The sequence below is a fragment of the Bos grunniens genome, chromosome 11 (genome assembly GCF_055505025.1).
Source record: "Bos grunniens cultivar Pamir isolate PY7600 chromosome 11, Bosgru_T2T1.0, whole genome shotgun sequence".
Taxonomy (NCBI): domain Eukaryota; kingdom Metazoa; phylum Chordata; class Mammalia; order Artiodactyla; family Bovidae; genus Bos; species Bos grunniens.
The window spans coordinates 39300360-39327915 of NC_141175.1; the positions used below are offsets into that span (position 1 = coordinate 39300360).

Sequence of the window (27556 nt, forward strand, 5' to 3'; positions counted from 1 at the left end):
GTAGTTAAGAATTCACCTGCTGATGGAGGGGATATCGGTTCCATCCCTGGTCTGGGAAGACTTCACATGCTGCAGGGAAAGTAAACAAGTAAGCCCATGCATTGCAACTCGAGAAAGCCCTCGCACAGCAACACTCAGCACACCTGGGAAAAAAAAAAAGACTGTTCTTTGGGGTCAGAGAGCAAAAGCAAATCTCACACCTTACTTCAAAATCATAAGCAGATTTACCTTTTTAAAAAGCATTAAAAATATTCAACTTTAGTTAATAATATGCATGCTGCTGATACCTGCAGCTTACTTTGAAATGCATCAAAATATGAAAGGGATTGATAGATGAAGAAAGGGATATGTAATAAACAAATATAGTAAAAGGTTAATTTTAGAATCTAGTGGGTGTGTATATGAAGGTTGACTGTATAATTCTGTTTTTCTATATGTTTGAAAATGTTCATAATGTTGGGGGAAAATCAGAAACAGAGATTCACATTCTTTTTAGCAGACACTGGGTTAGTGGCAACCACACTGCTGATTTTGATAGGTGGCCTCAGGCAAGTTACTTAACTTTTTGATTTTCATCTGAAAAGCCATTGTTGTTTGGCTCAAATATGGTGACACTAATATGGTGAGGTTCAAATGAAATAATGAGCATAAAAGCATGTTGAAAAGCATAAAGTGCTCTAAAAAGGCAGTGCATTACTCTTAGGAAGGCTGAGTGTTCAACTATTTACATACCTGGCTCTAGGTGTTTTTGAAAGCTCCCTGTGTAGTGACATTAGCACTGTTTTACCTTCTTGTGATTGGAAGTATAAAACAACCATGATAATTTCTATCAAATATTTCTCAAATATTTGTGAAAGACTTTTCTTTTCTAAAAGGAAAGAATCACTCTCTGTATAACTTTAATAGTTTTTTCCTGTTTTACTTACAGGGTGCCATGGTCTCCACTTAGGGCAGTGGGAATCTTTGACTATGGAACACTGGGCATGAGCCTTGCCATTGGCTGGCCGAGAAGGAGGCGGCAGAATGTCTCCATTGTTACACCACAGAGTTCAAACTTCAGAAGACTTGAGTTAAACAGTGTTTTTTACTCTGCAAATTGTTGCATCTTCATTTGTCCTCTATGATCATCACAAACTAATGAAACATTTTTTAGGTCTTACGAATTCAGGTTATACTGTTTTCTGGATACTCTGGCAATTGATACAGGTAAGATTGGTCTGAGTTTTGTGGGGAATGGTGAAAGAGAAAGAACTCATCCAGTTGCTCAAGTCAAACATCTGTGCATGTTGAAATCAGGTTAACTAGGGAATTCCTTGGCAGTCCAGTGGTTAGGGCTCTGTGCTTCCACTGCCATTGATCCCTTGGTGTGATCAAAAAAAGATTGGGTTAACCTAGCTTGTTGTATAAAACAAGACTGAATCTTGAGAAATATTTCAGTTATTACATTAGGCCTTAAAACTAGAGAGATGCAAAATGCAAAGTTTCCTACACTTTTATTTGAGGGTTTAAATGGATGTTTTCTTTGAGGGTACAGTTTGATAGCTTCTACAGTGGATAGCTTCTTTTCATTTTACTTTTCTGTACTACATATTGTAAGTGATTTTAACTGTGTGTGTGTTTGTACATGTATACTCGGGCTGATGAGCTTATTGTCCTTTCTAGAACCTGTGAAAAATGGAACCAAACTCTCTAAGGACCAAAGTTCCAGCTTTCTTATCTGATTTGGGGAAGGCCACATTGAGGGGGATCAGAAAGTGTCCCCGATGTGGCACATACAATGGAACCCGGGGACTGAGCTGTAAGAACAAGACATGTGGGACCATTTTCCGGTACGGTGCCCGGAAGCAGCCTAGTGTTGAAGCGGTCAAAATCATCACAGGCTCCGATCTGCAAGTCTACTCAGTGCGGCAAAGAGACCGGGGCCCCGATTACCGATGCTTTGTGGAGCTAGGTGTTTCAGAGACGACCATCCAGACAGTGGACGGGACCATCATCACTCAGCTGAGCTCTGGCCGGTGTTATGTTCCCTCATGCCTGAAAGCTGCCACCCAGGGCGTTGTGGAGAACCAGTGCCAGCACATCAAGCTGGCAGTGAACTGCCAGGCAGAGGCCACCCCTCTGACTCTAAAGAGCTCGGTCCTGAATGCCATGCAGGCCTCCCCAGAAACCAAGCAAACCATCTGGCAGTTGGCCACGGAACCCACAGGTCCCCTTGTACAGAGGATTACTAAAAACATTCTGGTGGTGAAATGCAAAGCAAGCCAGAAGCATAGTTTGGGGTATTTACATACATCCTTTGTGCAGAAAATCGGTGCCAAAAGCTTGCCTGAACGCCGTTTCTTCTGCTCCTGCCAGACTCTAAAGTCACACAAGTCGAATGCTTCCAAGGATGAGGCGGTCCAGAGATGCATTCATTTCTTTGCTTGCATCTGTGCCTTTGCCAGTGACGAGACATTGGCTCAGGAATTCTCAGACTTCCTAAACTTTGATTCCAGCGGTAGGTGGTGTGGTTGACACATTTACTCTTGTTTTTCTAAAACGGCGATGAAAGAGTCCCACTGATGGCATTTGGAGATTGTCCTAGCAACCTTCAGAAGCAGTTGCTAGATAAATCCAAAGAAAAGCATTCCTTCTTTTAATTCCAGTCAGCACACTTGCATGAAGGTTGGTTGGTTGGTTGAAATTAACAATAATGAAACTTGGGCATTTTCACTGAGTCAATGAATCAAGCAAAGTTAGCTTTGCTTTGATTTTTTTTACTTTTCTACAGGTGCCCTATGTTAGTAAAAACAAAGAAAAAACAAAAAGTACCTTCTATTTTGTCTCACTTGCTTGTTTCTTATCTTTGAAGATGGGGAAAACTAGTACCTTACTCAAAAAATCTTTTAAAGTTTCTACATCAAGACTTAACGTTGTTTTTAACATTTTTATCTTGTGCTTTTATTTTCATTTCTGAATGATCTTTAGCTTGCAGCAACTCCCAAATTTTTTGTTTTACATTTCTCTGTAGAGCCTTTTATCATATTAATGGCCCATGAACAAGAACGTATGTTTGGGGAGTTCTTTAAACGAACTGATTTAAGCAGGCAGTCATGCTGTAATTTGTTTTGGGGATTTGGATTTTTTAGAAATTAATTTTTCTCTAGGTTGGGACCCATAGTTATTCATGGATAGTATTAATAATTCAGAAATTTGTTTTATTTTAGGTCTAAAGGAGGTTATTGTGCCCCAGTTAGGTTGCCATTCAGAATCACCAGTATCAGCTTGTGAGTCTACCGCCTCTAAGCCAAAGAAGAGGAAAAAGGAGGAAGTATCTGGTGAGAAGCTGTTTCGTTTGTTGGTGGTGTGACCTTTAGATATTGTTTTACTGTGTTTTATATGTTTCACTGAATCTCAGCAAATACAAGAGGTAATGTTGTTGTCTAAAAAAAGTTTTACCCTTATTGATAATTCTTTGTCAAGCTAAGAGTTGGTTCTGTTGGCCAAGTATAAGATCCACTCAAACTCTGCTTGTATTATTGATATGTTTGTTCATCCCTGAATCATTTCAGACTAGTTTTACACCTTAATCTGCCTTAGGATAGACTTACAAAGTTTTCATTGATAGATGTCTGTTTAAAAATTTGTGATAGTGTTTAATTATATTTTCCATGATAATTTAGAAATATACTTTGTTTTCTGCATTTTCAGTAGGCGGCATTATATGTGTATTTTTTTTCTTTTTTAATTCAAATATATCAGTGTCAGTTAAGGACTCATATAAATCAATGTGAAAATGCTAAAGTGGCATAGTTGATAAGTGTTAAAAGACCTAGACTCTGAATGAAAGGAAAATATTACCTGGTCTGCACATGTGGACCAAACTCCAGACTCACTAGTGAAGAGAGAAATGCAAATGTTTTATAAAAACAAAATTAAAACAAGATACTTTTGGATACCAAGTTGGCAAAGTTTTTTTTTTTACGTGATGAGACCACAGGCAAATTGGTCTCTTCAGCATGGCTAATGTAGGGTAAGTTGCTTTAGTCATTTGTAAAAGTAGTTTGCAGTATTTGTTAAGAACCTTGAAAAATGTTCCTGTCCACAGAGGGAGTATTACTGGAGGCGGGTCAAGTGGTTGTGCGTGGTTTAGGTGCTGGGACGCTGGAGAAAGATGGAGAGACAGCGACTTGGTTATTTCTGTGTTTTTGAGAGAGAATTCTGGCAGCAATATAGAGCAGAGATTGTGGTTAAATGTTTACTTATGAGTCTTTCCCCAGAAAACTTGAAATTAAAAAAAAAAAATGTATACCCTGTAATTCAGTAATTCTACTTTTAAATAATCTTTTTTAAAGGAAATAATCCTTGATATAGGAAAAACATTTTGTCCAGAGATGCTCATTGGGTATTTGTTTATGGTAATGAAAAATTAGAAGCAACTAAAGGGCCAAACCACTGGGCATAGTTAAACAAACCACTTGAGAGAATGCCAGGCAGCCATTAAAATTGACTGTAAGGAGTTTGTAGAAGTGTTAGATCACTCAGGTAGCCAGATAAAGTACAGAATACTCAATTCAATTTGAATTTCATACAAACAGTGAATAATTTTTTGGGTGTAAGTATTTCCATGTAACTTTTGGGACACATTTATAATAAAAAATTATTTGAAATTAAAAAATTTGTTTTTGCTAAATCTGGTAATCCTGGTATAATTTTTGTTGTTGTTGTTCGACTCTTTGTGACCCCATGGACTGCAGCTTGCCAGGCCTCCTTGTCCATCACCTTCTCTTGGAGTTTCCCCAAGTTCATGTCCATTGAATTGGTGATGCCATCCAGCCTTCTCATCATCTGTCACCCTCTTCTGCTTCTGCCTTCAATCTTTCTCAGCATTAGGGTCTTTTCCAATGAGTCCACTGTTCATGTCAGGTGGCCAAAGTATTAGAGCTTCAGCTTCAGCATCTGTCCTTCCAATGAGTATTCAGGGTTGATTTCCTTTAGGATGGACTGATTTGATCTCCTTGTTGTCCAAGGGACTCTCAAGAGTCTTCTCCAGCACCACAGTTTTGAAAGCATCAATTCTTTGGCACTCAGCCTTCTTTCTGGTCCAACTCTCACATCTGTACATAACTACTGGAAAGACTATAGCCATGACTATGTGGACATTTGTCAGCAAAGGGATGTCTTTGCTTTTAACACACTGTCTAGGTTTGTCATAGCTTTCCTTCCAAGAAGCAGTCATCTTCTGATTTCATGGCTACAGTCACCATCCACAGTGATTTTGGAGCCCAAGAAGAGGAAATCTGTCACTGCTTCCACTGTTTCCCCTTCAGTTTGCCATGAAGTGATGGGACCAGATTCCCTGATCTTCATTTTTCCAGTACTGAGTTTTAAGCCGGCTTTTTCACTTTCCTCTTTCACCCTCATCAAGAGGCTCTTTAGTTCCTCTTCACTTTCTACCATTAGGTTGGTATCATCTGTATATCTGAGGTTGTTGATATTTCTCCTAGCAACTCATCCAGCCCTGCATTTTGCATGATGTGCTCTGCATATAAGTTAAATAAACACAGTGACACTATACAGCCTTGTTGTACTCCTTTCTCAATTTTGAACCATTCGGTTGTTCCATGTAAGGTTCTAACTGTTGCTCTTGACTCACATACAGGTTTTTCAGGAGGCAGGTAAGGTGGTCTGGTATACCCATCTCTTTAAGGGCTTTCTACAGTTTGTTATGATCTATACAGTCAAAGGCTTTAGTGTAGTCAATGAAGCAGAAGAAGATGTTTTTCTAGAATTCCTTTACTTTCTCTATGATCCAGCGAATGTTGGCAATTTGATCTCTGGTTCCTCTGCTTTGTCCAAAGCCAACTTGTACATCTGGAAGTTCTCGATTCAAGTACTGCTGAAGCCTAGCTTGAAAGATTTTGAGCATAACCTTACTAGCATGGGAAGTAAGTGCAATTGTCTGGTAGCTTGAACATTCTTTAGTACTGCCCTTATTTGGTATTGGGATGAAAATTGGCCTTTTCCAGTCCTGTGGCCACCACTAAGTTTTCCAAATTTGCTGACATATTGAGTGCAGCACTTTAATAGCATCATGTTTCAGGATTTTAAATAGCTGTGCTAAAATTCCATGACCTCCACTAGTTTTATTGGCAGCAGTGCTTCCTAAGGCCCACTTGACTGCACACTCTGGGATGTCTGGCTCTAGGTGAGTGACCACACCATCGTGGTTATCTGGGTCAATAAAATCTTTTTTATACAGTTGTTCTGTGTATTCTTGCCATCTTTTCTTGATCTCTTCTGCTTCTATTAGGTCCATACCGTTTTTGTCCTTTGTTATGCCCATCTTTACAGGAAATGTTCCTTTGATATCTCTAATTTTCTTGAAGAGATCTCAAGTCTTTTCCCATTCTGTTGTTTTCCTGTATTTCTTTGCATTGTTCATTGAAGGCCTTCTTGTTTCTCTGTGTGCTTCCCTGATAGCTCAGCTGGTAAAGAATAGCGTGCAATGCAGGAGACCCTGGTTCGATTCCTGGGTCAGGAAGATCTGCTGGAGAAGGGAAAGGCTACTCAGTCCAATATTTTTGGGCTTCCCTTGTAGCTCAGTTGCTAAAGAATCCGCCTGCAATGCAGGAGACCTGGGTTTGCTCCCTGAGTTGGGAAGATCCCCTGAAGAAGGGAAAGGCTACCCACTCCAGTATTCTGGCCTGGAGAATCCCACGGACTGTATAGTCCATGGGGTCACAAAGAGTCAGACTCGACTGCGTAACTTTCACTTTCACTTCTTGTTTCTCCTTGCTGTTCTCTGGAACTCTGCATTCAGTTGGGTATACCTTTCCCTCTCTCCCTTGCTTGTCGCTTCTCTTCTTTCCTCAGCTATTTGTAAGGCCTCCTCAGACAACCACTTTGCCTTTTTGCATTTCTTTTTCTTGCAGATGGTTTTGGTCCATGCCTCCTATACAATATTACAAACTTCCATCCATAGTTCTTCAGGCACTCTGTTTACCAGAACTAATCTCTTGAATCTATTCATCACCTCCACTGTATAATTACAGGAAATTTGATTTAGGTTGTACCTGCATGGCCTAGTGGTTTTCTCTGCTCTCTCTAGTTTAAGCCTAAATTTTGCTATAAGGAGCTGATGATTTGAGCCACATTCAGCTCCAGGTCTTGTTTTTGCTGACTGTATAGAGCTTCTCCATCTTCAGCTGCAAATAATGTGATCAGTCTGATTTCAGTATTGACCATCTGGTGATGTCCATGTGTAAAGTTATCTGTGTGTTGTAAGAAAAGGGTGTTTGCTGTGACCAATGCATTCTCTTGGCAGAATTCTGTTAGCCTTTGCCTTGCTTCATTTTGTACTCCCAAGGCCAAACTTGCCTGTTACTGCAGGTATCTCTTGACCTCCTATTTTTGCATACCAATCCCCTATGATGAATAGGACATCTTTTTTTTGGTGTTAGTTCTATAAGGTCTTATAAGTCTTCATAGAACTGGTCAACTTTAGCTTCTTCAGTGTCAGTGGTTGTGGTATAGACTTGGATTACTGTGATATTAAATGGTTTGCTTTGGAAATGAACCAAGATCCTTCCGTAATTTGTGAGACTGCACCCAAGTACTGCATTTCGGACAGTTTCGTTGATTATGGGGGCTACTGCATTTCTTCTATGGGATTCTTGACCACAGTAGTAGATATAATGGTCATCTGAGACCATTCAGGTATGACCTAAATCAAATCCCTTATGATTATACAGTGGAAGTGAGAAATAGATTTAAGGGCCTAGATCTGATAGATAGACTGCCTGTTGAACTATGGAATGAGGTTCATGACATTGTACAGGAGACAGGGATCAAGACCATCCCCATGGAAAAGAAATGCGAAAAAGCAAAATGGCTGTCTGGGGAGGCCTTACAAATAGCTGTGAAAAGAAGAGAAGCAAAAAGCAAAGGAGAAAAGGAAAGATATAAACATCTGAATGCAGAGTTCCAAAGAATCGAGAAGAGATAAGAAAGCCTTCTTCAGCCATCAATGCAAAGAAATAGAGGAAAACAACAGAATGGGAAAGACTAGACATCTCTTCAAGAAAATTAGAGATACCAAAGGAACATTTCATGCAAAGATGGGCTCGATAAAGGCCAGAAATGGTATGGACCTAACAGAAGCACAAGGTATTAAGAAGAGATGGCAAGAACACATAGAAGAACTGTACAAAAAAGATCTTCAGACCCAGATAATCACAATGGTGTGATCACTGACCTAGAACCAGACACCCTGGAATGTGAAATCAAGTGGGCCTTAGAAAGCATCACTATGAACAAAGCTAGTGGAGGTGATAGAATTCCAGTTGAGCTATTCCAAATCCTGAAAGATGATGCCGTGAAAGTGCTGCACTCAATATGCCAGCAAATTTGGAAAACTCAGCAGTGGCCACAGGACTGGAAAAGGTCAGTTTTCATCCCAATCCCAAATAAAGGCAATGCCAAAGAATGCTCAAACTACCGCACAATTGCACTCATCTCACACGCTAGTAAAGTAATGCTCAAAATTCTCCAAGCCAGGCTTCAGCAATATGTGAACCGTGAACTTCCTGATGTTCAAGCTGGTTTTAGAAAAGGCAGAGGAACCAGAGATCAAATTGCCAACATCCGCTGGATCATCGAAAAAGCAAGAGAGTTCCAGAAAACATCTATTTCTGCTTTATTGACTATGCCAAAGGCTATGACTGTGTGGATCACAATAAACTGTGGAAAATTCTGAAAGAGATGGGAATACCAGACCACCTGATCTGCCTCTTGAAAAATTTGTATGCAGGTCAGGAAGCAAGAGTTAGAACTGGACATGGAACAACAGACTGGTTCCAAATAGGAAAAGGAGTACGTCAAGGCTGTATATTGTCACCCTGCTTATTTAACTTCTATGCAGAGTACATCATGAGAAATGCTGGACTGGAAGAAGCATAAGCTGGAATCAAGATTGCCAGGAGAAGTATCAATCACCTCAGATATGCAGATGACACCATCCTTATGGCAGAAAGTGAAGACGAACTAAAAAGCCTCTGGATGAAAGGGGAAGTGGAGAGTGAAAAAGTTGGCTTAAAGCTCAACATAAACAAAGATCATGGCATCTGGTCCCATCACTTCATGGGAAATAGATGGGGAAACAGTGGAAACAGTGTCAGACTTTACTTTTTGGGGCTCCAAAATCACTGCAGATGGTGACTGCAGCCATGAAATTAAAAGATGGTTACTCCTTGGAAGGACAGTTATGACCAACCTAGATAGCATATTCAAAAGCAGAGACATTACTTTGCCAACAAAGGTCCATCTAGTCAAGGCTATGGTTTTTCCAGTGGTCATGTATGGATGTGAGAGTTGGACTGTGAAGAAGGCTGAGCACCGAAGAATTAATGCTTTTGAACTGTGGTGTTGTAGAAGACTCTTGGGAGTCCCTTGGCCTGCAAGGAGATCCAACCAGTCCATTCTGAAGGAGATCAGCCCTGGGATTTCTTTGGAAGGAATGATGCTAAAGCTGAAACTCCAGTACTTTGGCCACCTCATGTGAAGAGTTGACTCATTGGAAAAGACTCTGATGCTGGGAGGGATTGGGGGCAGGAGGAGACGGGGACGACAGAGGATGAGATGGCTGGATGGCATCACTGACTCGATGGACGTGAGTCTGAGTGAACTCCGGGAGTTGGTGATGGACAGGGAGGCCTGGCGTGCTGCAATTCATGGGGTCGCAGAGTCGGACACAATTCAGCAACTGATCTGATCTGATCTGATCCATTTTAATTCACTGATTCCTAAGATGTCGATGTTCAACATTGTTGCCATCTTCTCCTTGACCACATCCAATTTACCTTGATTCATGACCTAAAATTTCAGGTTCCTATGCAATACTGTTCTTTACAGCATCAGACTTACTTCCATCACCAGTCACATCCACAACGAGCATCATTTCTGCTTCGGCCCAGCTGCTTCGTTCTTTCTGGAGCTATTAGTGATGCCCTCCACTTTTCCCCATTAGCCCAGGGGACACTTTCTGAGCTCAGGGGGGGCGGGGAGCAAGGAGGGTGGAGCTCATCTTTCGTTGTCTTATCTTTTTGCCTTTTTGTGCAGTTCATGGGGTCCTCACGGCAAGAATACTTGGAATGGCTTGCCATTCCCTCCTCCAGTGGAACACATTTTGTCCGAACTCTCCACTATGACCCATTGGTCTTCGGTGGCCCTGCATGGCATGCTCATAGCTTCATTGAGTTACGCAAGCCCCTTCGCCACGGCAAGGCAGTGATCCATGAAGGCGGATGTAATCACAGGTCCTTAAAATCACAAAACCAGCAAAATAAACTATTTATAAAAAAGAAAATGAACACTGCTTCACCAGAAAATTGATAGTGATTGTCTGAGACGTAGAACAAAGGGTGAATTTATTTTCTTCCTTTCACTTCTAGTCCCCCCACCAACTTCCTGTAAAGAGTGTAAGACACTTTAAATGTTATATATAAAGGCTAATGCTAATTCCTTTTAGAAACTGAAGCTAAGCTAATGTAGAAATTAACAGGCATTTTATATGTTTTAGACTTCAGAAATTAACATTGAATTGATTTATACTCTGCAGACGTCTTGTTAAACACTATGATGATTGTGGTTTAGGTGCACAGACGAACAGTTCCCTGCTACCTCCAGATGCAGTGAGCGGTAATCTAAGGAAAAGTGGCCTGAAGAAGCCTGTGGTTGCTTCTTCATTAAAAAGGCAGGGTAAGTGTCCCTTCCTCAGAATAGGGTAAAGAGGTGGAAAATTATCCTAAATAAGCCCAGGGGAATATAATCACGTGAAATGTTGCATGTTGTCCCCCTAGATAAACAATAGCAAGCACCGAGGCCAAGATCTGTGCAGTCCCTCCCACTGCCTCAAAACAAGCTCACAAACAAATTGTCTTTTAAATAACAAATGCAACAAAAATTACTGACATGATTTAGCATCATGGATTTTGTAGAATATTTTATTTTTGTTGCTCATTACCCACATGTAGTTGGTATAGGTGGTTCAAAACTGAAGAAGAAACATATTTTACAGTTATACAATGATAAATATTTGTTAAGAAATACAAAATTAGTGAAATTTGAAAACACTGAAAGGCAGTAACAGGAATATCATTCTGAATTTTTGAGACAGAATGACTTGATTTGAACATAACTTATATATATATATATCACTTTTCTGTGCAGAAGAGTTAAGCCTGTATGTTTGGGGATCAGCATCTTCTTAACTCTCATATACTTTGGCGGGATGATTAAAAATTAGACGTCATCTCTACGCTCACACTCTGGTTTTGAAGACAAGACCAATAAATATATAAATAGCAGATGGTGCGTGTGTGTGTGTGCGCTAAATCGCTTCAGTCATGTCAGCAAATAGCACAAGACCAAATCTCAATTTTAATTAAGAACTTACACATTCCAAGAACAAATGTTTGTAGAAGGTCAGGAAGTAAACAAATTAAAAGTATCACTTTGATACAAAGAAAAAAGAAAATAGTTTTTCATCCAGCTTATCATTAGATGCTTTTACCTATGAGAATTTTAATTTTAAATGAATAGTAGTTTTGGCATCTTTACGTCTTTATAAAAAGGGGATATATACTTCAGACATGTGAAGACATTTCAGGAGAAGAAATAGAACGGTAGGTCAGTATATAGACACACTTATCGGGAATCTGGTCAATTAATGGCTCTATACCAACCATTCTTCAGTTTGCAGTTTGATGTTGAAAGGCTGCAAACTTTCTGTGGTTAATAATCTTGAACCTATTAGTCTCTCAGAGCTTCCTATTTCTTTTTTTTTTCTTTCTCTAGATGGATTTTTTTTTTTAGATGGATTTTTAAAAAGAAAATCCCTGCAGTATTCCATTTCACTTAATTTACCTACTGTCATTGAATTTCGGCTTGTTGCTCTTTTGTATAGTATAAACTCCTTAGCTTTTTCAGAGTTCAGTTAACTGTTAAATTCTGTAAGAAAAGATAAAAATTAATGACGTTTTTTTTTTCGTTTTCCTAGCCTGTGGTCAGCTGTTAGATGAGGCACAAGTGACCTTATCCTTCCAAGACTGGCTGGCCAGTGTCACAGAACGCATCCATCAAACCATGCACTATCAGTTTGATGGTAAGTGTTGGTCATCTAACTGCACTGTTGCTGAAAGTCAGAGAAATTAAAGTGATTGTGTATAGCTCTACTCTGTTTTGAAAAAAAAAGTAATTGGGCTTCAGTGTAGAGGTCACTGGACCACAAGACAGTAGAAATCTAAATGAAATAAAGGAATAATCACATAATTAAAATGCAGGACCAACAAAATTGAATTTGGTGATGGAAAAGAAAAACCATAGCAAATAATAATAAAAATAGACAGCCTTGGTCTTAGGGTGTGTATTTGATGAGGGTGATAACAAGCCTTAGAAGGTCACTCTAAACCCTCAAACTTAAAGCATGAGAGGAAAAAAGTATGGAAAAAAATCTAAATATGTGAGACTAAGATGAAAGTGAAAGTGAAGTCGCTCAGTCGTGTCTGACACTTTGTGACCCCGTGGACTGTAGCCTACCAGGCTCCTCTGTCCATGGGATTTTCCAGGCAATAGTACTGGAGTGGATTGCCATTTCCTTCTGCAGCGGATCTTCCCTACCCAGGGATCGAACCCAGGTCTCCTGCATTGTAGACAGACGCTTTACCGTCTGAGCCACCAGGGAAGTCCGTGAGACTAAGATAATTATATAAAATTACATGGATATGCTAAGGGCTTCCCTGGTGGCTCAGATGGTAAAGAATCCACCTGCAATGCAGGTTCGATTCCTGGGTTCGATCCCTGGATCGGGAAGATCCTCTGGAGGAGGGCATGGCAACCCACTCCAGTATTATTCTTGCCTGGAGAGTCCTCATGGTCAGAGAAGCCTGGTGGGCTACGGTCCATGGGGTCGAAAAGAGTCAGACATGGCTGAGCGACTAAGCACAGCACATAGCACAGGTTTGCTAAGGAAGATTGGAGAACACAAGCTGCATTCGGGTTGATCATGATAGCCTCATAGAACCTCAGCAATTTCAGAAGTGGACCATCTACCAGGCCTTGCCCATTGCCTGAAAAGCATCCTTGATGGATGGTTTTCAGGTTTTGTGCAGTGGTGAGCAGTTCACTCCTTTCTGAGGCAGCTCATAACATTGTTAGACAGTGAGAGCTGTGAGGAAGGTCTTCCTCATACTAAGGGGAAATGTTTGCTAATAATACTTCCTGTTGGTTTTAGTCTTCGCTCCAGCCACATGGAGTAATTTTCTGTTCCCGTTTTCAAGTAACAGGCCCTGCTACCGCACACACCCATTGGCCTGCATGACAGGTCTTCTCTTTTCCAAGTGATACATCTCAGGTCTTCAAACACTCCTCATGGCATTATTTATAAACCTCACAACATTTTGATGTTCTTTGCTGAATATGTTGAACTTTATGAATATCATTTTAAATACAAAGCACCCCAAAAGGAATAGTAGCCCAACAGCAGACACTCAGTAGGAGGAGATGAGTTAAAGGATTGGAACAGTTGTGGCTTCATGGTGAAGAAAGGAACAAGAATAGAGGTGTTGAAATACATGCTTAGTTTTATATACCTTGGTTCAGAATAAATAAAATTTATCCAGAAATAAAATTTTAGAAGTTACTTTTAGAAAAACAAAATAAACTAGGGAAGTTTAGGGATTTCCCTGGTGGTCTAGTGGCTAAGACGACACAATCCCAGTGCAGGGGGCCTGGGTTTGATCCCTGGTCAGGGAACTAGCTCCCACATGCTGCAACTAAAGATTTTGCATGCTGCAAAGGTAGAAGATCATTAAAAAAAAAAAAAAACTGGGGAAGATTAAAAAGAGAGTCTGTTTTTCTTTTCTTTTAAAATTTCATTTATTTATATATTTTTTGAAATAATATAATAAATATCTACTAACCCACCTCCCAAAACATAAAATAGAACATTGAAAATAATGTAAGCTGTAAACTATGGCCCTTTTTCATCCCATTCCTTATACCACCCTCTCTCACCATCTCTGTTACCACCACCTTTGTCAAAGTCACCATCAGCTCCCTCCAGCACTGTGATTCTGTGTCTTTTACAAGGGTTTTTCAAGATTAATTTATAAACCTAAACCCTAGCATCCCATCAGCTGAGTTCTGGTGAGTTAGCACTTTTAGAGTCGTAATGATCTTTGCATGTAGCCTATAATCTAATTTCAAGATGAAACTTTAAAATTCCTTTCTTCAGTGACTTCTCTAAATTGCCTATACGGGAATTCCCTGGTGGTCCAGTGGTTAGGACTTCACATTTTCACTGCTGAGGGCGAAGATTCAATCCCTGGTTGGGGAAGTAAGATCCTGCAAGTCATGCCACATGGCTAAAAATAAAATCAACTGCATATATATTAATATTCAAAAGTGTGTTAGTCACTCAGTTGTGTCCGACTTTTTGTGATCCTGTGGACTATAGCCCACCAGGCTCCTCTGTCCATGGAATTCTCCAGGTAAGAATACTGAAGTGACAGCCATTCCCTCCTCCAGGGTATCTTCCCAACCCAGGGATTGAACCCAGGTCTCCAGAGTTGCAGGCAGATTCTTTACAATCTGAGCCACCAGGGAAGCCCCTATATTAATATTATAGTGGCTCAAAAGCAATGACAGTTTTGTTATTGACATTCTACATTCAATTAAGCAGGTAAAATCAATTGAAAGGATGTAAAATCTTAATATGAAATTCCAGAAAACCTTTTATTTTTCTTGATTTGATCTTTATTTCAAAAAAGGTATCTGAACTGTCTTTAAGAACTGCTCTTTAAGTTGCATCCAGGGAGATGGAAGTTACCTATTAATCTACTTGGTTCTGGATGTTTTTGCTGTGTTGGAGCTTGACCCTTGGGCAGAGTTAGTAAGAAAAACTCTGAGTTTTTTCAGCCTCTCTCCTGAACACTATTTTTTGTTGACGTTTTGTTGACCTAGTGTTTTGTAAGTTTTTAAAAAGAAGTTTGTTAAGTATTTTCAAACAGTTTTCCTACCTTCAGATCAGAGAGAAGACTGATGCTTATTGGATAGTGTACTAACTTTGCAGTCTCTGGCACTCACAGTTCTGGCCATCTGAGAGGATGAACACAAGCAGCAAGTGCCTGGGAGAGTGAGCAGGAGTGAATCAAGTTTACCTTCTCAACTCAGCCTCAATGTCCTCATCTCATTTCATGTCCTCTTTAAAGGGAAAAGTCTGTGCTGTGGTGGCGTTTACAAAATTGAGGACTAGAAAAGTTATTTTTGGTAGATGACAAGAATCGGTTATAATTGCAAGGGATCAGGAGTAGGGCGAGTGCAGTGCTAGACTCATGAAGGTCCATCAAAGCTCGTTTTTGCCTCTGTATAAAGAAATCTCGGTGGTATTTTTAGTTATTACTGCTCATCAGTTCCATTTCCTCTACTTTTCCCTCCACACCAGAAAGCCCACTTATGTTTCTTTAAATGAATTCCTCTTATTTCCTGTAGGCAAACCAGAGCCACTGGTTTTCCACATTCCTCAGTCCTTTTTTGATGCCCTGCAACAGAGAATATCCATCGGCAGCGCAAAGAAACGGCTTCCCAACTCTACCACAGGTACGAGATGTTTCTTTAGGAATAGCTGTAGATGTCTGGACCTTACAGAATTATGTTTGGGAAAAACTGTGCAGGATTTTCAGGATTAGGTCTTCTAGTTACATGCTCAGAGCATGAAGCCTTAGCCCATCAGCTCTTAGAATAATGATCACACTTCAAAGGCCTCATGCTTATTCTAGTAAGAGTTGACGGAAAGATTCAGAAAGCACAACTTGATGAAAGAACCACCAATGAAGGGCAGTGAAGGTGCACACCAAGAAGTTGGGTATTTTCTAGATATGAGCCAGTTTCAACAAAAGCATTGCAAGCTCCAGTTGTTATTTGGGCTGGCTTCTTAGAAGCATATTGCAGTATGTGTCAAACACTAAAACTTTTTTTTCACGATTCCTGATTTTTGATAGAGGGAGATTTTCTTTTTGGAGTGATTCTCAGGCTTGGTACATTTTACCATTACAGTATTCTGGTACTAATTTCTTGATTTTATGTAATATCTTTCTACTAGAGATCTCAAGATACTTATTAGGTAGTATAGTAAAATGAGGGAGGAAAAAGGAGGAAGAAAAGATTGCTCAGGGGCTAATAGCCCAAGAGTGTCTATAGCTGGAAATCAGAGCTATTTCTTCAGTAAATTGTTATTTGATGATATAATAGGAATTCTGGAGAATTCCATGGACAGAGCAGCCCGGCAGGCTACAGTCCACGGGATCACAGAATTGCACACAACTGAGCAACTAACACTTTCACTTTCACTTTAAATGGTACATACTGTGAATCACTCTGTTTAGGGCCATAAAAATCTCCCATCTTTACACCTTATCTCTCTAACGTTTGAGACAATGTTGATTCTTCCCGTTTACACTTGAGGTCTAATGTATTAATTTTAACCCATCCCTTAGATGTTTTTAGGCCCTTCAGTAGAACTGCTTTATAATCGCGAAGCTGGGTAATAGATTGGCAACTGCAGGAGCAAGGTTTAAACTCTGTGTAATTATTTTAAGGACTCTGATTTGACCTCTGATGTATCTAAAGTTGTAAGAAGCTGTTTTATAATAGAGTCTTGTGTCTGTAGTTTTATGAAACAAAGAAAGAAGTTTCTAAGATGCCCAAAATTAGTATCTCAAGGAAGCATCAGAGACTTCATATAGCAAAAATCCATATCATTTGGTTCTCCACATTTTGCCAAAACCCTGTTCATAGATTTGCTTCTAGAATTCCTTTTTTAGGGATTTCGCTGGTGGTCCAGTGATTAGGACTCAGTGCTTTCAGTGCCAGGGCCTGAGTTTGATCCCTGGTCAGGTAACTAAGAGCCTGCAAGCCATGCAGCACAGCCAAAAAAGAAAAAATAGGATTTTTTTTTTAAATTTTATTTATTTATTTTTGGCTGTGCTGGATCTTCCTTGCTGCTTGTGGGCTTTTCCCTAGTTGTAGAGAGCGGGGTGTACTCTCTAGTTACATTGTACAGGCTTCTCATAGCAGTGGCTTCCCTTGTTACTGACCATGGGCTCTAGAGTACTCGGGCTCCAGTAGTTGCAGCTCCCAGGCTCTAGACCATAGGCTCAGTAGTTGTGGCACACGGGCTTAGTTGCTCCAGAGCATGTGGGATCTTCTGGGACCAGGGATTGAACCCAGGTCTTCTGCATTGGCAGGCAGATTCTTTACCACTGAGCTACCAGGAAAGCCCAGGATTTCTTTTTTAGAGGGCAAAATTCTATAAGGAACGAATATCACTTCACTGAACTCTCTAGAAACTAAAATGACAAATTCAGTGAAAGAGCACAGGTAATGCTATTATTTTTCAGTACTTAATTTTGTCCCCTGTTTTTACCTTAAAGCTTTTATTCGCAAAGATGCCTTGCCACTGGGAACCTTTTCCAAGTATACCTGGCATATCACGAATATCCTGCAGGTTAAACAAATCTTAGATACCCCGGAGGTAAGAGCTGATTTCTACAACACTGGGAGGGCAGAGTGGGGAAGAGAGAGAAGCAAGTGCAGGAAGCACCAGCTCGTTGAGTTACGGAAACTACAGAGAATTCCTTTTGTTCATCCTAAGAGATTATTCAGGAACATTTGTGGCTTTATGGTTCCAACTCTGATTTTAATAGGTATTCACTGGAACCTGAGGTTGTATTCTTTTTTCAATTGGAGCATCCTCTTTTCTTTTCCTTTGGGATGAGAAAACAAGGATGCTTTTTCTTGTAAATTAAATAATGCTCCCTTACTATCTGTGGTGAGCCCTAGATTAACTGGCAGGCACCTGGGAAGTATATGTATAATTTGAGATGATATGCTACTTGTGAAGTCAGTAGGTCCAGCACAATTTGGTGTCCCTCTCCAAACTGCAATTGAGTTCTCATTAGAGAAATGATTCTTAGTTTGTGTTCCTTTTTACAGGGATAGTATTAGACATTTTTAAACATTTTTTTCAAGCAGATCCTAAAAACTTGAGGATTTTCCCTTCCTATGATAATGAAATATTGTGGAAAACTCAACATCCTGTGATTTCATACATTAAGATTAGCTTGATTGCAAGGCGTTGTTATGTTCAGAAAAATAATAAATTGGTATTTGTAGAACTTACATGTGAACACTAGGGAAGACTTATGTTAGCCCTAGGCTGACATAAAGACAATGGAGGAACTTCTTTAAATGCAGGATGTCACAGAAAGAAACACATGGTGCGCAGGGAGGCACCGAAACAACCCAGAGTAAAGTCAAGTTGCCGAGCTTCTGTCTGTTGCACATCACTTACCTATATCACCCTATTCCAGCTCACAGCCATGACTTGGTGTGGACTGTGTTTTGCAGATGATAAACAGGCTGTGGGAAGCTCAGCCTGCTGTTTAGTGGCAAAGATAAAACTCAGTTCAGGCGTTGTCTGACTCAGTGCCAAGGATGGTGGAAACACAAGACATGCACTGTAGGTGTTGTCGATAGAGTTTTTAGGAGAAGACTGCTGCCAGCAGAGCAGTGAGGAAGGAATAAAGTGACTTTAGAGCAGATCTCTGCCAGCAGCAGTTATGTAGCCATGAAGGTATTAGGGGTTCAGTTCACTAGGGTTTGGCAGGAATTCAAATTAAAGTTGTAGAAAAAAGGGAAAGCCATGAACAATATATAGGAGAAAAGGCAGAATTGTTGAAAAAATTTACTTGAAAATACAAGGGAAAGTCTTGAGTGCACTTGAAAGAATGAATAAAACCTACTGTCATCCATTGTTTGTCTACTTGTAAAGGTTTTCCTTTCTCACCTTTCTGGGTATTGTCTCCATTTCCAGATGCCTTTGGAAATCACCCGGAGTTTTATCCAGAACCGAGATGGGACCTATGAGCTGTTTAAATGTCCTAAAGTAGAAGTAGAGAGCATAGCAGAAACCTACGGTCGTATAGAAAAGCAACCAGTGCTGCGACCCTTGGAACTAAAAACTTTTCTCAAAGTTGGTAAGTAAATTGGTGGTTTCAATAGCAGACCTTCCTCTGAAGGTCACCTGTGTGTATTATGCTGTCCTGGACTTTGGGTCTTGCCCTTAACTGAAGAAGACACATTCATACATTTTGTAAAGGCAGTCATGGGATAAGGTGTTTTGTTTCATTTGAGCCACTGCTTTTAAAATAAAAGTAGAGAAGTAATACCTGTTCATTATATAGAAATCATAGATTTCACTATAGAGCATAAAGAAAAGTAAAAACCACCGATAATCCCGCCCGCCATGCTTCCCAAGTGGCCCTAGTGGTAAAGAACCTGCCTGCCAATGCAGGAGACGTAAGAGAGAAGATGCGAAGATCTCCTGGAGGAGGAAATGGCAACCCACTCCAGTATTCTTGTCTGGAAAATCCTGTGGACAGAGGAGCCTGGAAGGCTGCAGGAAAAGCCCACCAGGGTCCTCTGTCCATGGGGTCATAAAGAGTTGGACATGACTGAAGTGACTTAGCACACAGCACAATCCTACCCACCATAGATGACATCACCATTAAGATTTTGGTGTACACTCTTTTTTTTTTCTGTACATAGAGTTTCTGAAACATGGTATCATATCTAAATAGCTTTTTCCACTTAAAAATATATCATGAACAACTTTCCATGTCTGTCTTCAACATTATTTTAGACTTTTTTATTATTATAAAACATATATAAAACTGAACATTTTAACCATTTTTAAGCATAAAATTTTTCTGCCACAAAGTGCTTTGGCATTGTTATGCAACCATCCCTACCATTCGTCTCCAAAAGTTTTTCATCTTCCTCAACTGAAACTGTCCCCACTAAATACTAATCTGCATTCCTGCCTCCCCCAACCCTAGTTACCATTCCACTTTCTGTCTGTACGAATTTGACTACTTAAATTAGAATCATACAATTTTTGTCCTTCTGTTACTGGTTTAGTTCATGTACCATAATGTCTTCAATGTTCGTCCACAATGTAGCATATGTCAAATTTTCTTTCTAAGGCTGAGAAATGTTTGATTATATGTATAGACTACACTTTGTGTATCCATTCATCTGTCTGGATACTTGGATTGCTTGATCTTTTGGCTATTGTGAATATGACATTTTTAAACAGCTGCATAAAATTCATTCATTAAGTTATCTCCCTCTGATCAACCCTGAGTTTAAGTTATATCAGACTTTTTGCTATTATAAACAATGCTTCCTTTTATAATTAACTTCCTTTTAGAAGAAGCTTTTATGGCCTTAATTATTTCCTAACTTATTTAGGATATTTTGGGGGATAAATTCTTAAAAGTTAAATTGGAGGACTTCCCTGGTAACACAGTGGAAAAGAACCCGCCTGCCAATCGAACCTGACACAGGTTCGATTCCTGGTCTGGGAAGATTCCACATGCCTCAGAGCAACTAAGACTGGACTGGTTGCCACGACCACTGAGCCTGAGCTCTGCAACAAGAGAAGCCACAACAACGAGAAGCCCGAGCGCCACAGCTAGAGAGGGGCCCCCAGGCACCACAACTAGAGAAAGCCCTTGCACAGCAACGAAGATCCAGTGCAATCAGAAATAAATAAAACTATTTAAAAAGAGAAAAGTGAAATTGGAGAGTCCAAGTTTATTTACATTTTTAGGACTTTTGATTTTTTTTGTCACACTGCTCTCCAGAAAGATGGTACTAATTCTATACTTTACTCCTGCTAAAGTGTATGAAAGAGTTTCTCTTTTTTAATCTTTGTTGATCTGATAGGCAAAAAATAGCCTATCATTCTTTTAATGTACATTACCCTCAAATATTAATGAGTAAGTTTTTCAGTTAGTCATTTGTATTTGATGAATTGCTTTTGCTTTGTCTATTTTTAACTGCGGGATTTTAGTAATAATGACACCTGCAACAAAATGCACTTAATGAGCTCTGTGCTGGGTGTTATTTTAAGTGCTTTATATAGATTAATTCACTTAATGCTCATCAGCCTACTCAGGGCCGATCACATCTGTAAATGTGATCCCCATTTACAGATGAATAAACCGAGGGGAAGACAGGTACAGTAACCTGCCCAGAGTTAGACAGCTAGTGAAGTGGTAGAGCTGATCTTCAACCCCAGGCAGTCAGAGCCTTCAGTCCTAGCCATCCAGTCAGTACTCACTCACCTGTCTTTCCACTAACTAGGCTATAAGCACTTTCAGGGCAGTGAACTATGTCATGGAGAAATTTAGAATTTGTAATTATTTTGTCAAACTCCTGTGAAATATATTTTTAACTACTCTTGTGAGTAAGATGTTTGTCATGTGTCTAACTGGTTACTGCCAGTGTATGGGAAGCTTTTGATTTTGGTATGCATGCATGCTAAGTCACTTCAGTCGCGTTTGACTCTTTGCAACCCCACAGACTGTGCAACCTGCCAGGCTCCTCTGTCCATGGGATTCTCCAGGCAAGAATACTGGAGTGGGTTGCCATGCCCTTCTCCAGATTTTGGTATAATTACTATCAAATTGCTGTCCTTAATGACTTCCTATTAGTGATGATAGTTGTTTCCCTGTTGGTTTTTGGGAAATTAATTATATCACTTGAAAAATGATGACAAATTTGTTTCTTATCAAATGTTTATACCATTGTCTTTTTCTTGTTAAATTACCTACAACTTCAAGAGCAACAATGAATAATAGTAAAGCTAGCAGCTGTGATTTTCATTTTATTATAGTACTATATTGTTTTTACTATAGTAAAATTCCCCCAGCATAGCATTTTCCAACTGTCTTGAAGAAGAGATAGTGATAAATATTCTCTGAAAAAAGTGTTCCGTGATCTGATAAGTTTGAAAAATGCTATATACTGTATTTCTTTGATTTGAAGACCCTTGAATGTAAGATGTTCAGTCAACTTTGTAATAACTTTTTTGGTTGGAAAAGAAATTTTGCCATATGAAAACTTCCCTAGTTGTAAGATACACTCAGATCTCAGAAAATGTTACAATTGGAGTAGGGAGGCAGTAGTGAGTTGTATCTTACAATATAATGTATCTCTCCTAGTAACTCATCCTATAAATTTGCATATTAAAAAGATCCTGAAATAAAGATTTGTATTGAACTTTATATAACTTAAATTTTCCCCAATTTATTTGACCAGTGAACTCTTTTCAGGGGAATGCCATTAGTATTTCATATAGAATACATTTCTGGAAAAAGCTGCTCTAAGTTTCACTAGTAAATAATGAACTATTGTTTATTAATTTCAGATAAATTTTTTTATTTTAATAGCATATCATATTCTTAGTTTATTAAGTTATTTTTATTTGGAGCTATATTTTATTTTTAATATAGTTTAAAAAAATATTTTTATTTATTCATTTATATTTTGGCCTTGCCACACAGCTTGCAGGAGTTCATCAACCAGGAATTGAACCTGAGCCATAGCAGTGAAAGTGCTAAATACTAACCACTAGACCACCAGGCAGCTCCCTGGAGTTGAATTTTTTTAAATACCTTTTACCATCTTTTGAGAAACCTCTAAAGATAAATTCTACTGACCCAAGTGCAATGAAATTTAAGTACAGTTGATGTCCAATATGAATTTTAGGAATCAATTTCTAATATTGAAATAATCTTACATTTCTGGAATAAATCCTATGTGGTCTTTTTTCTTTTAATATATATGTAGATTCTATTTGCTAATACTTTATTTAGGATTTTTTATTATCTATTCATAAGTATTCAGTTCAGTTCAGTCCATTCTCTCAGCCGTGTCTGACTCTGCAACCCCATGAACCACATTACGCCAGGCCTCCCTGTCCATCACCAACTCCCGGAGTCCACCCAAACCCATGTCCATTGAGTCAGTGACGCCATCCAACCATCTCATCTTCTGTCGTCCCCTTCTCCTCCTGCCCTCAATCTTTCCCAGCATCAGGGTCTTTTCCAATGAGTCAGCTCTTCTCATCAGGTGGCCAAAGTACTGGAGTTTCAAACAGCTTCAGCATCAGTCCTTCCAATAAACACCTAGGACTGATCTCCTTTAGGATGGACTGGTTGGATCTCCTTGTAGTCCAAGGGACTCTAAAGAGTCTTCTCCAACACCGCAGTTCAAAAGCATCAATTCTTCAGCGCTCAGCTTTCTTCACAGTCCAACTCTCACATCCATACATGACTACTGGAAAAACCATAGCCTTGACTAGATGGACCTTTGTTGGCAAAGTAGTATCTCTGCTTTTGAATATGCTATCTAGGTTGGTCACAACTTTCCTTCCAAGGAGTAAGCATCTTTTAATTTCATGGCTGCAGTCACCATCTGCAGTGATTTTGGAGCCCAGAAAAATAAAGTCTGACACTGTTTCCCCATCTATTTCCCATGAAGTGATGGGACCAAATACCACAATCTTAGTTTTCTTAATGTTGAGCTTTAAGCCAACTTTTTCACTTTCCTCTTTCACTTTCATAAAGAGGGTTATTAATTGCCTACAATTTCTTTTTTGGAGGCTATCTTTTTTGGGTCTTGGTAGTAGTTATATAGAAAATGATTTGTGTGTTTTGAACTATTTTCCACTTTTGTCTGTTAAACTTTCCGAACTCTTTAAAAACTTTTTCTAACATTTTCTTGGAACTTTTTAATTTTTATACCTTTTGGAGTTATCAGTTAACTTTTAAAAGTTATGTTTGATAATAGGAACATTTAAGGTTCTTCTTATTAATATCTAAATAGTCTATAATCGTAGTTTAGTTTCTGTGTTCCCAATACTTTGTATTTAAAATTTCTATTTGGTTGAGGCTTTTGATTTCTATATTCTTAAGTATCCATTCCTACTTTTATTATTTTGAGTTCAGAAGATGTGCCTTTTCAATTTTTTTAAAGGAATTTAAAAATATTTTCTCACTAACCTAATGTATGATATGAATTTGTGCTAGCAAACGTATTATTTATCCAATATAAAATTTTGTATAGCTTTAAGATTTATAAAACTTAGATAGCAGAGTTGTAATACAATTTACTACTACAGTTTTGTTTCTCTACATGCCTTCTGATATTGCAAAAGCCTTTAAGTATTGTAATGCAATGTTTTTTGGTACATTAGAGTTATTGACCGGAGAAGGCAATGGCACCCCACTCCAGTACTCTTGCCTGGAAAATCCCATGGATAGAGGAGCCTGATAGGCTGCAGTCCATGGGGTCGCTGAGGGTCGGACATGACTGAATGACTTCACTTTCACTTTTCACTTTCACACACTGGAGAAGGAAATGGTAACCCACTCCAGTGTTCTTGCCTGGAGAATCCCAGGGACAGGGGAGCCTGGTGGGCTGCCGTCTATGGGGTCGCACAGAGTCGGACACAACTAAAGTGACTTAGCAGCAGCAGCAGCAGAGTTATTGATAGATGTCAATGTAAATATATTATCTTAGTCCCTTTGGACTGCTGTAACAGAATACTGTAAACTAGGTGACTTAACAGAGATTTATTTCTCACAGTTCTGCAGGGTGGGAAGTCCAAGATTCCTACAGATTCGATGTCTGATGAGGGCCTGCATCCTGGTTCAAAGATAGCCATCAGCAGGCTTCTCTCTGTGTCCTCACATTTTGGAAAGAGCATAGATGTCTCTGGGGTCTTAAATAAGGGCATTCAATCTCACTCATCAGGGCTCTTCCCTCATGACCTAATAACCTCCCAAAGGCCCCGCCTCCAAGTACTGTTACATTGGGGATTAGGTTTTCAATTTATGAATTTTGGGAGGATACAATAATATTAGGGAGAAATTTTAGAGAATATAGATTCAGCCTATAGCAACAGTTCATCAATTTAAAAATAACATTTGCCTTTAATTTGTCTGTATTCAGTATTACAACAGTGACACCAGCTTTCTTTTGTTTTACATTTTTCTGATGATTGCCATCCTTTTAACTTTTTTGTGACACTTTGTTCTTGTTGAAACTCTTATCAGTATTTTATTTATTTTTTCTCTGATTTTAATATATCCCCTTTACCATAATATAGTTGGCCTTCTGTCTTCTTGTTTTTTTATTATTATTACTGAATATTTTTGGCTACGCTGGGCCTTCTTTGCGGTGCAGGCTTTCTCTACTTGCAGCAAGCAGGGGCTACTCCCAGTTGCCCTGTGCAGACTTCTCACTGCAGTGGCTTCTCTTGTTGTGGAACATGAGCACTAGGGCGCACAGGCTTCCGTAGTTGCGGCTCCCTGGCTTAGAGCACAGGCTCAGTAGTTATGGCTCATGGGCTTTGTTGGTCCTCAGCACGTGGGATCTTCCCAGATCAGGGACTGAACCCGTGTTTCCAGCATTGACAGACAGAATCTTTACCACTGAGCCACCAGGAAAACCCCCTTTTTGTTTTTTCTGTTTTTTGCTAAATGGACTATGTCTTCTATGTTTATTGTCTCCATGTTTTAGAGGTGATACCATATGCTTATTTTTAATTCTGCTAGTACTTTATATTTATTCAAGAGCATTCTTTAATCTGAGTTTTTCACATTTAAATCTTTAATATTCTGGACTTTATCTTGATGTAAGTTATGAAGTAAGATTCTGTCATCTTTTAGTTTCTTCCAGATAATTATGTAGTTGATGCACCCCGTTTGTTATAAGAAACACTTACTTGTATTTCTTACACTAATTGAAAATACCACTTTGGCCTTATCTTAAATTCCTCTTCTTTTTGTATCCATTTTGGATCTTTCTGTTTTGTTCTTTTCCTCTGTCTAGATATATGCCATTACAACTCTCTTGTGGTTATTATGGATTTGTAATATATTTTAGAACCATTTGGATTTTAATTCTGTTTCTTTCTGGTTTCCTTGAAACTTGACCTTTTCTTGCTAGTCTCCCTTTTCATCTCATCCAGCTGTCTTTCCCTCTTAGCCTGGCCTCTCCTTATGATTCTTTTGGCCCTATTTTCATCCAGGCTGGGTGTTATTTTATTTGAGAATGCCAGACAGTTCCCTGAAATTTTATTTTGGATAGATAGAGCAGTAATCACTTTTCGCTTGCCTTGATTATTCTTGTTGCCCACCCCCCACCTTTTTTCCTTCTCATATAGTTTTTTGTTTTTAACTTCTTTTTCTTTTTAAAATTTGTGAAAATTTATTTTGGAATTGTACTAATCAATTCTTTTTTCTTTTCTTTTTTATCTTCAGGCAACACTTCCCCAGATCAAAAGGAGCCAACACCTTTCATCATTGAGTGGATCCCAGATATTCTTCCCCAGTCCAAGATTGGTGAGCTTCGAATCAAGTTTGAGTATGGGCACCACCGCAACGGGCATGTGGCAGAGTACCAAGACCAGCGGCCCCCCTTGGACCAGCCCTTGGAACTGGCCCCGCTGACCACCATCACTTTTCCTTGAAGCAAAACAAGAGTCTTTTGCTGCTAAATTTGCACATCCCCACCCTTTGACAACTTTAAATACTAGTTAGACACTTAGATGGCTCTGTTCCTTAGTGAACTACTCTTAGCTAAGATGCAGTTTCTCAGTGCATTCAAGTGAATTCTTTTGAAGAAAAACTCTTCTTGTAAATAGCCCTTTTGGTGCTGCTGTGTATAGTCTACATTTAACTTGGATGATATTCCTAGGTAGAGTTTTTAAAGAAACAGAAAACCAGCTCACTTATCTTCCTGAAGGACTCACCTTTAGAGTTTGTTTCAACCTCTTCCTAATTCTCTTAAGAAGTCAGCAGCACTCCACCTTATACTAACATGTTGGAAAATTAATAATACCTTGGTTAGGGCAAAATGTTGAAGATCATCCTGACAGAGTTCCAATCATATCCTTTTATTTTCTTCTCAAATAAAGCACAGTGTCACTAGTTTTTATAAATTATATCTTGTATTGGCCTTATTATAAAAGTATAAACCTTTTGGGAGATTTAGGTGATAGTGAACTAGGAAAAAGAGATTCAGGTGTCAAGGCAATATTGATTGACGTTTCAAACTAATGCTTGTAATTGCTTGTTCACTTCATTTTTATTTCCTTCATTACTCTCCAAAAAGCTTAACAGGTGGTAAGATTCAGTTTCTATTTTTTAATTCACTGATCACAGAATGGAGATACTGAAAGTCACAGAATAGAAGCCTGCCTTTAAGGAGAAAAGAAGAGAATGGAACATTTCCTATTTGCCTGTTACATCCCAGGCATTTTCATTTATAATCTCACTTAATCATTTTTCTCATTTAGTCCTCATCATTATTTGAATTTAGCCACCACTCCTTTTATAAAGTTACACAGTCTCTCTGAGATTAAATATCTTACTGGAAATAGCATTAAAAATGTTTCATTTTATTCCAAAGTGCATGTTCTTTCCACTTTATCATATTGCTTTATAATTATAAATTCTTCATAATTCATTATCTTTGGAAGACAAGAGAAGTGTGTAGGTAGGCATTTTTGATTGCACATAACAAAAAGCCAACTCTAACCAGCTCAGGCAAAAACAGGAATGAATGACTGGCTCATGAACACTAAAATAGGGCTAGACAACTA

The 27556-nt window shown here is 39.1% G+C and overlaps 2 protein-coding genes across 14 annotated transcripts in view; both read left to right on the forward strand.

Annotated features, from left to right (window-relative positions):
* The window catches only part of TIA1 (TIA1 cytotoxic granule associated RNA binding protein), a 54994-nt gene extending 53851 nt beyond the window's left edge, over positions 1 to 1143 (forward strand). For all 12 annotated transcript variants that reach the window (XR_015136618.1, XM_086326164.1, XM_086326175.1 and 9 more), the window contains one exon: positions 929 to 1143. Coding sequence is in view for 11 of the 12 variants with exons in the window: in XM_086326164.1 (XP_086182290.1) it covers positions 929 to 1124 (196 nt within the window). In the remaining variant the exon portion in view is untranslated. The remainder of the gene's footprint in view (positions 1 to 928) is intronic.
* C11H2orf42 (chromosome 11 C2orf42 homolog) lies at positions 929 to 26896 on the forward strand. Of its 2 annotated transcripts, XM_086326144.1 has the most exons (9): positions 929 to 1206; positions 1663 to 2497; positions 3207 to 3317; positions 10633 to 10737; positions 12038 to 12142; positions 15529 to 15636; positions 17469 to 17569; positions 18911 to 19073; positions 26214 to 26896. In XM_086326144.1, the coding sequence occupies exons 2-9, from the start codon at positions 1675 to 1677 to the stop codon at positions 26420 to 26422; spliced, it is 1725 nt and encodes a 574-aa protein (XP_086182270.1). In that variant the 5' UTR covers positions 929 to 1206; positions 1663 to 1674; the 3' UTR covers positions 26423 to 26896. The 2 variants fall into 2 exon arrangements, 1 of the variants encoding a protein (XP_086182270.1); XR_015136617.1 differs by lacking the exons at positions 929 to 1206; positions 17469 to 17569 and having other exon boundaries at positions 1675 to 2497.
* Positions 26897 to 27556: the final 660 nt, after the last annotated feature.

Bases quoted from the DNA above. Each gene is read 5' to 3' on its own strand.
- C11H2orf42 (XM_086326144.1), top strand. From the start codon at position 1,675: ATGGAACCAAACTCTCTAAGGACCAAAGTTCCAGCTTTCTTATCTGAT. The intron at 12,143-15,528 runs GTAAGTGTTGGT...TATTTCCTGTAG, and splicing joins CATGCACTATCAGTTTGATG to GCAAACCAGAGCCACTGGTT. The intron at 15,637-17,468 runs GTACGAGATGTT...TTTACCTTAAAG, and splicing joins GCTTCCCAACTCTACCACAG to CTTTTATTCGCAAAGATGCC.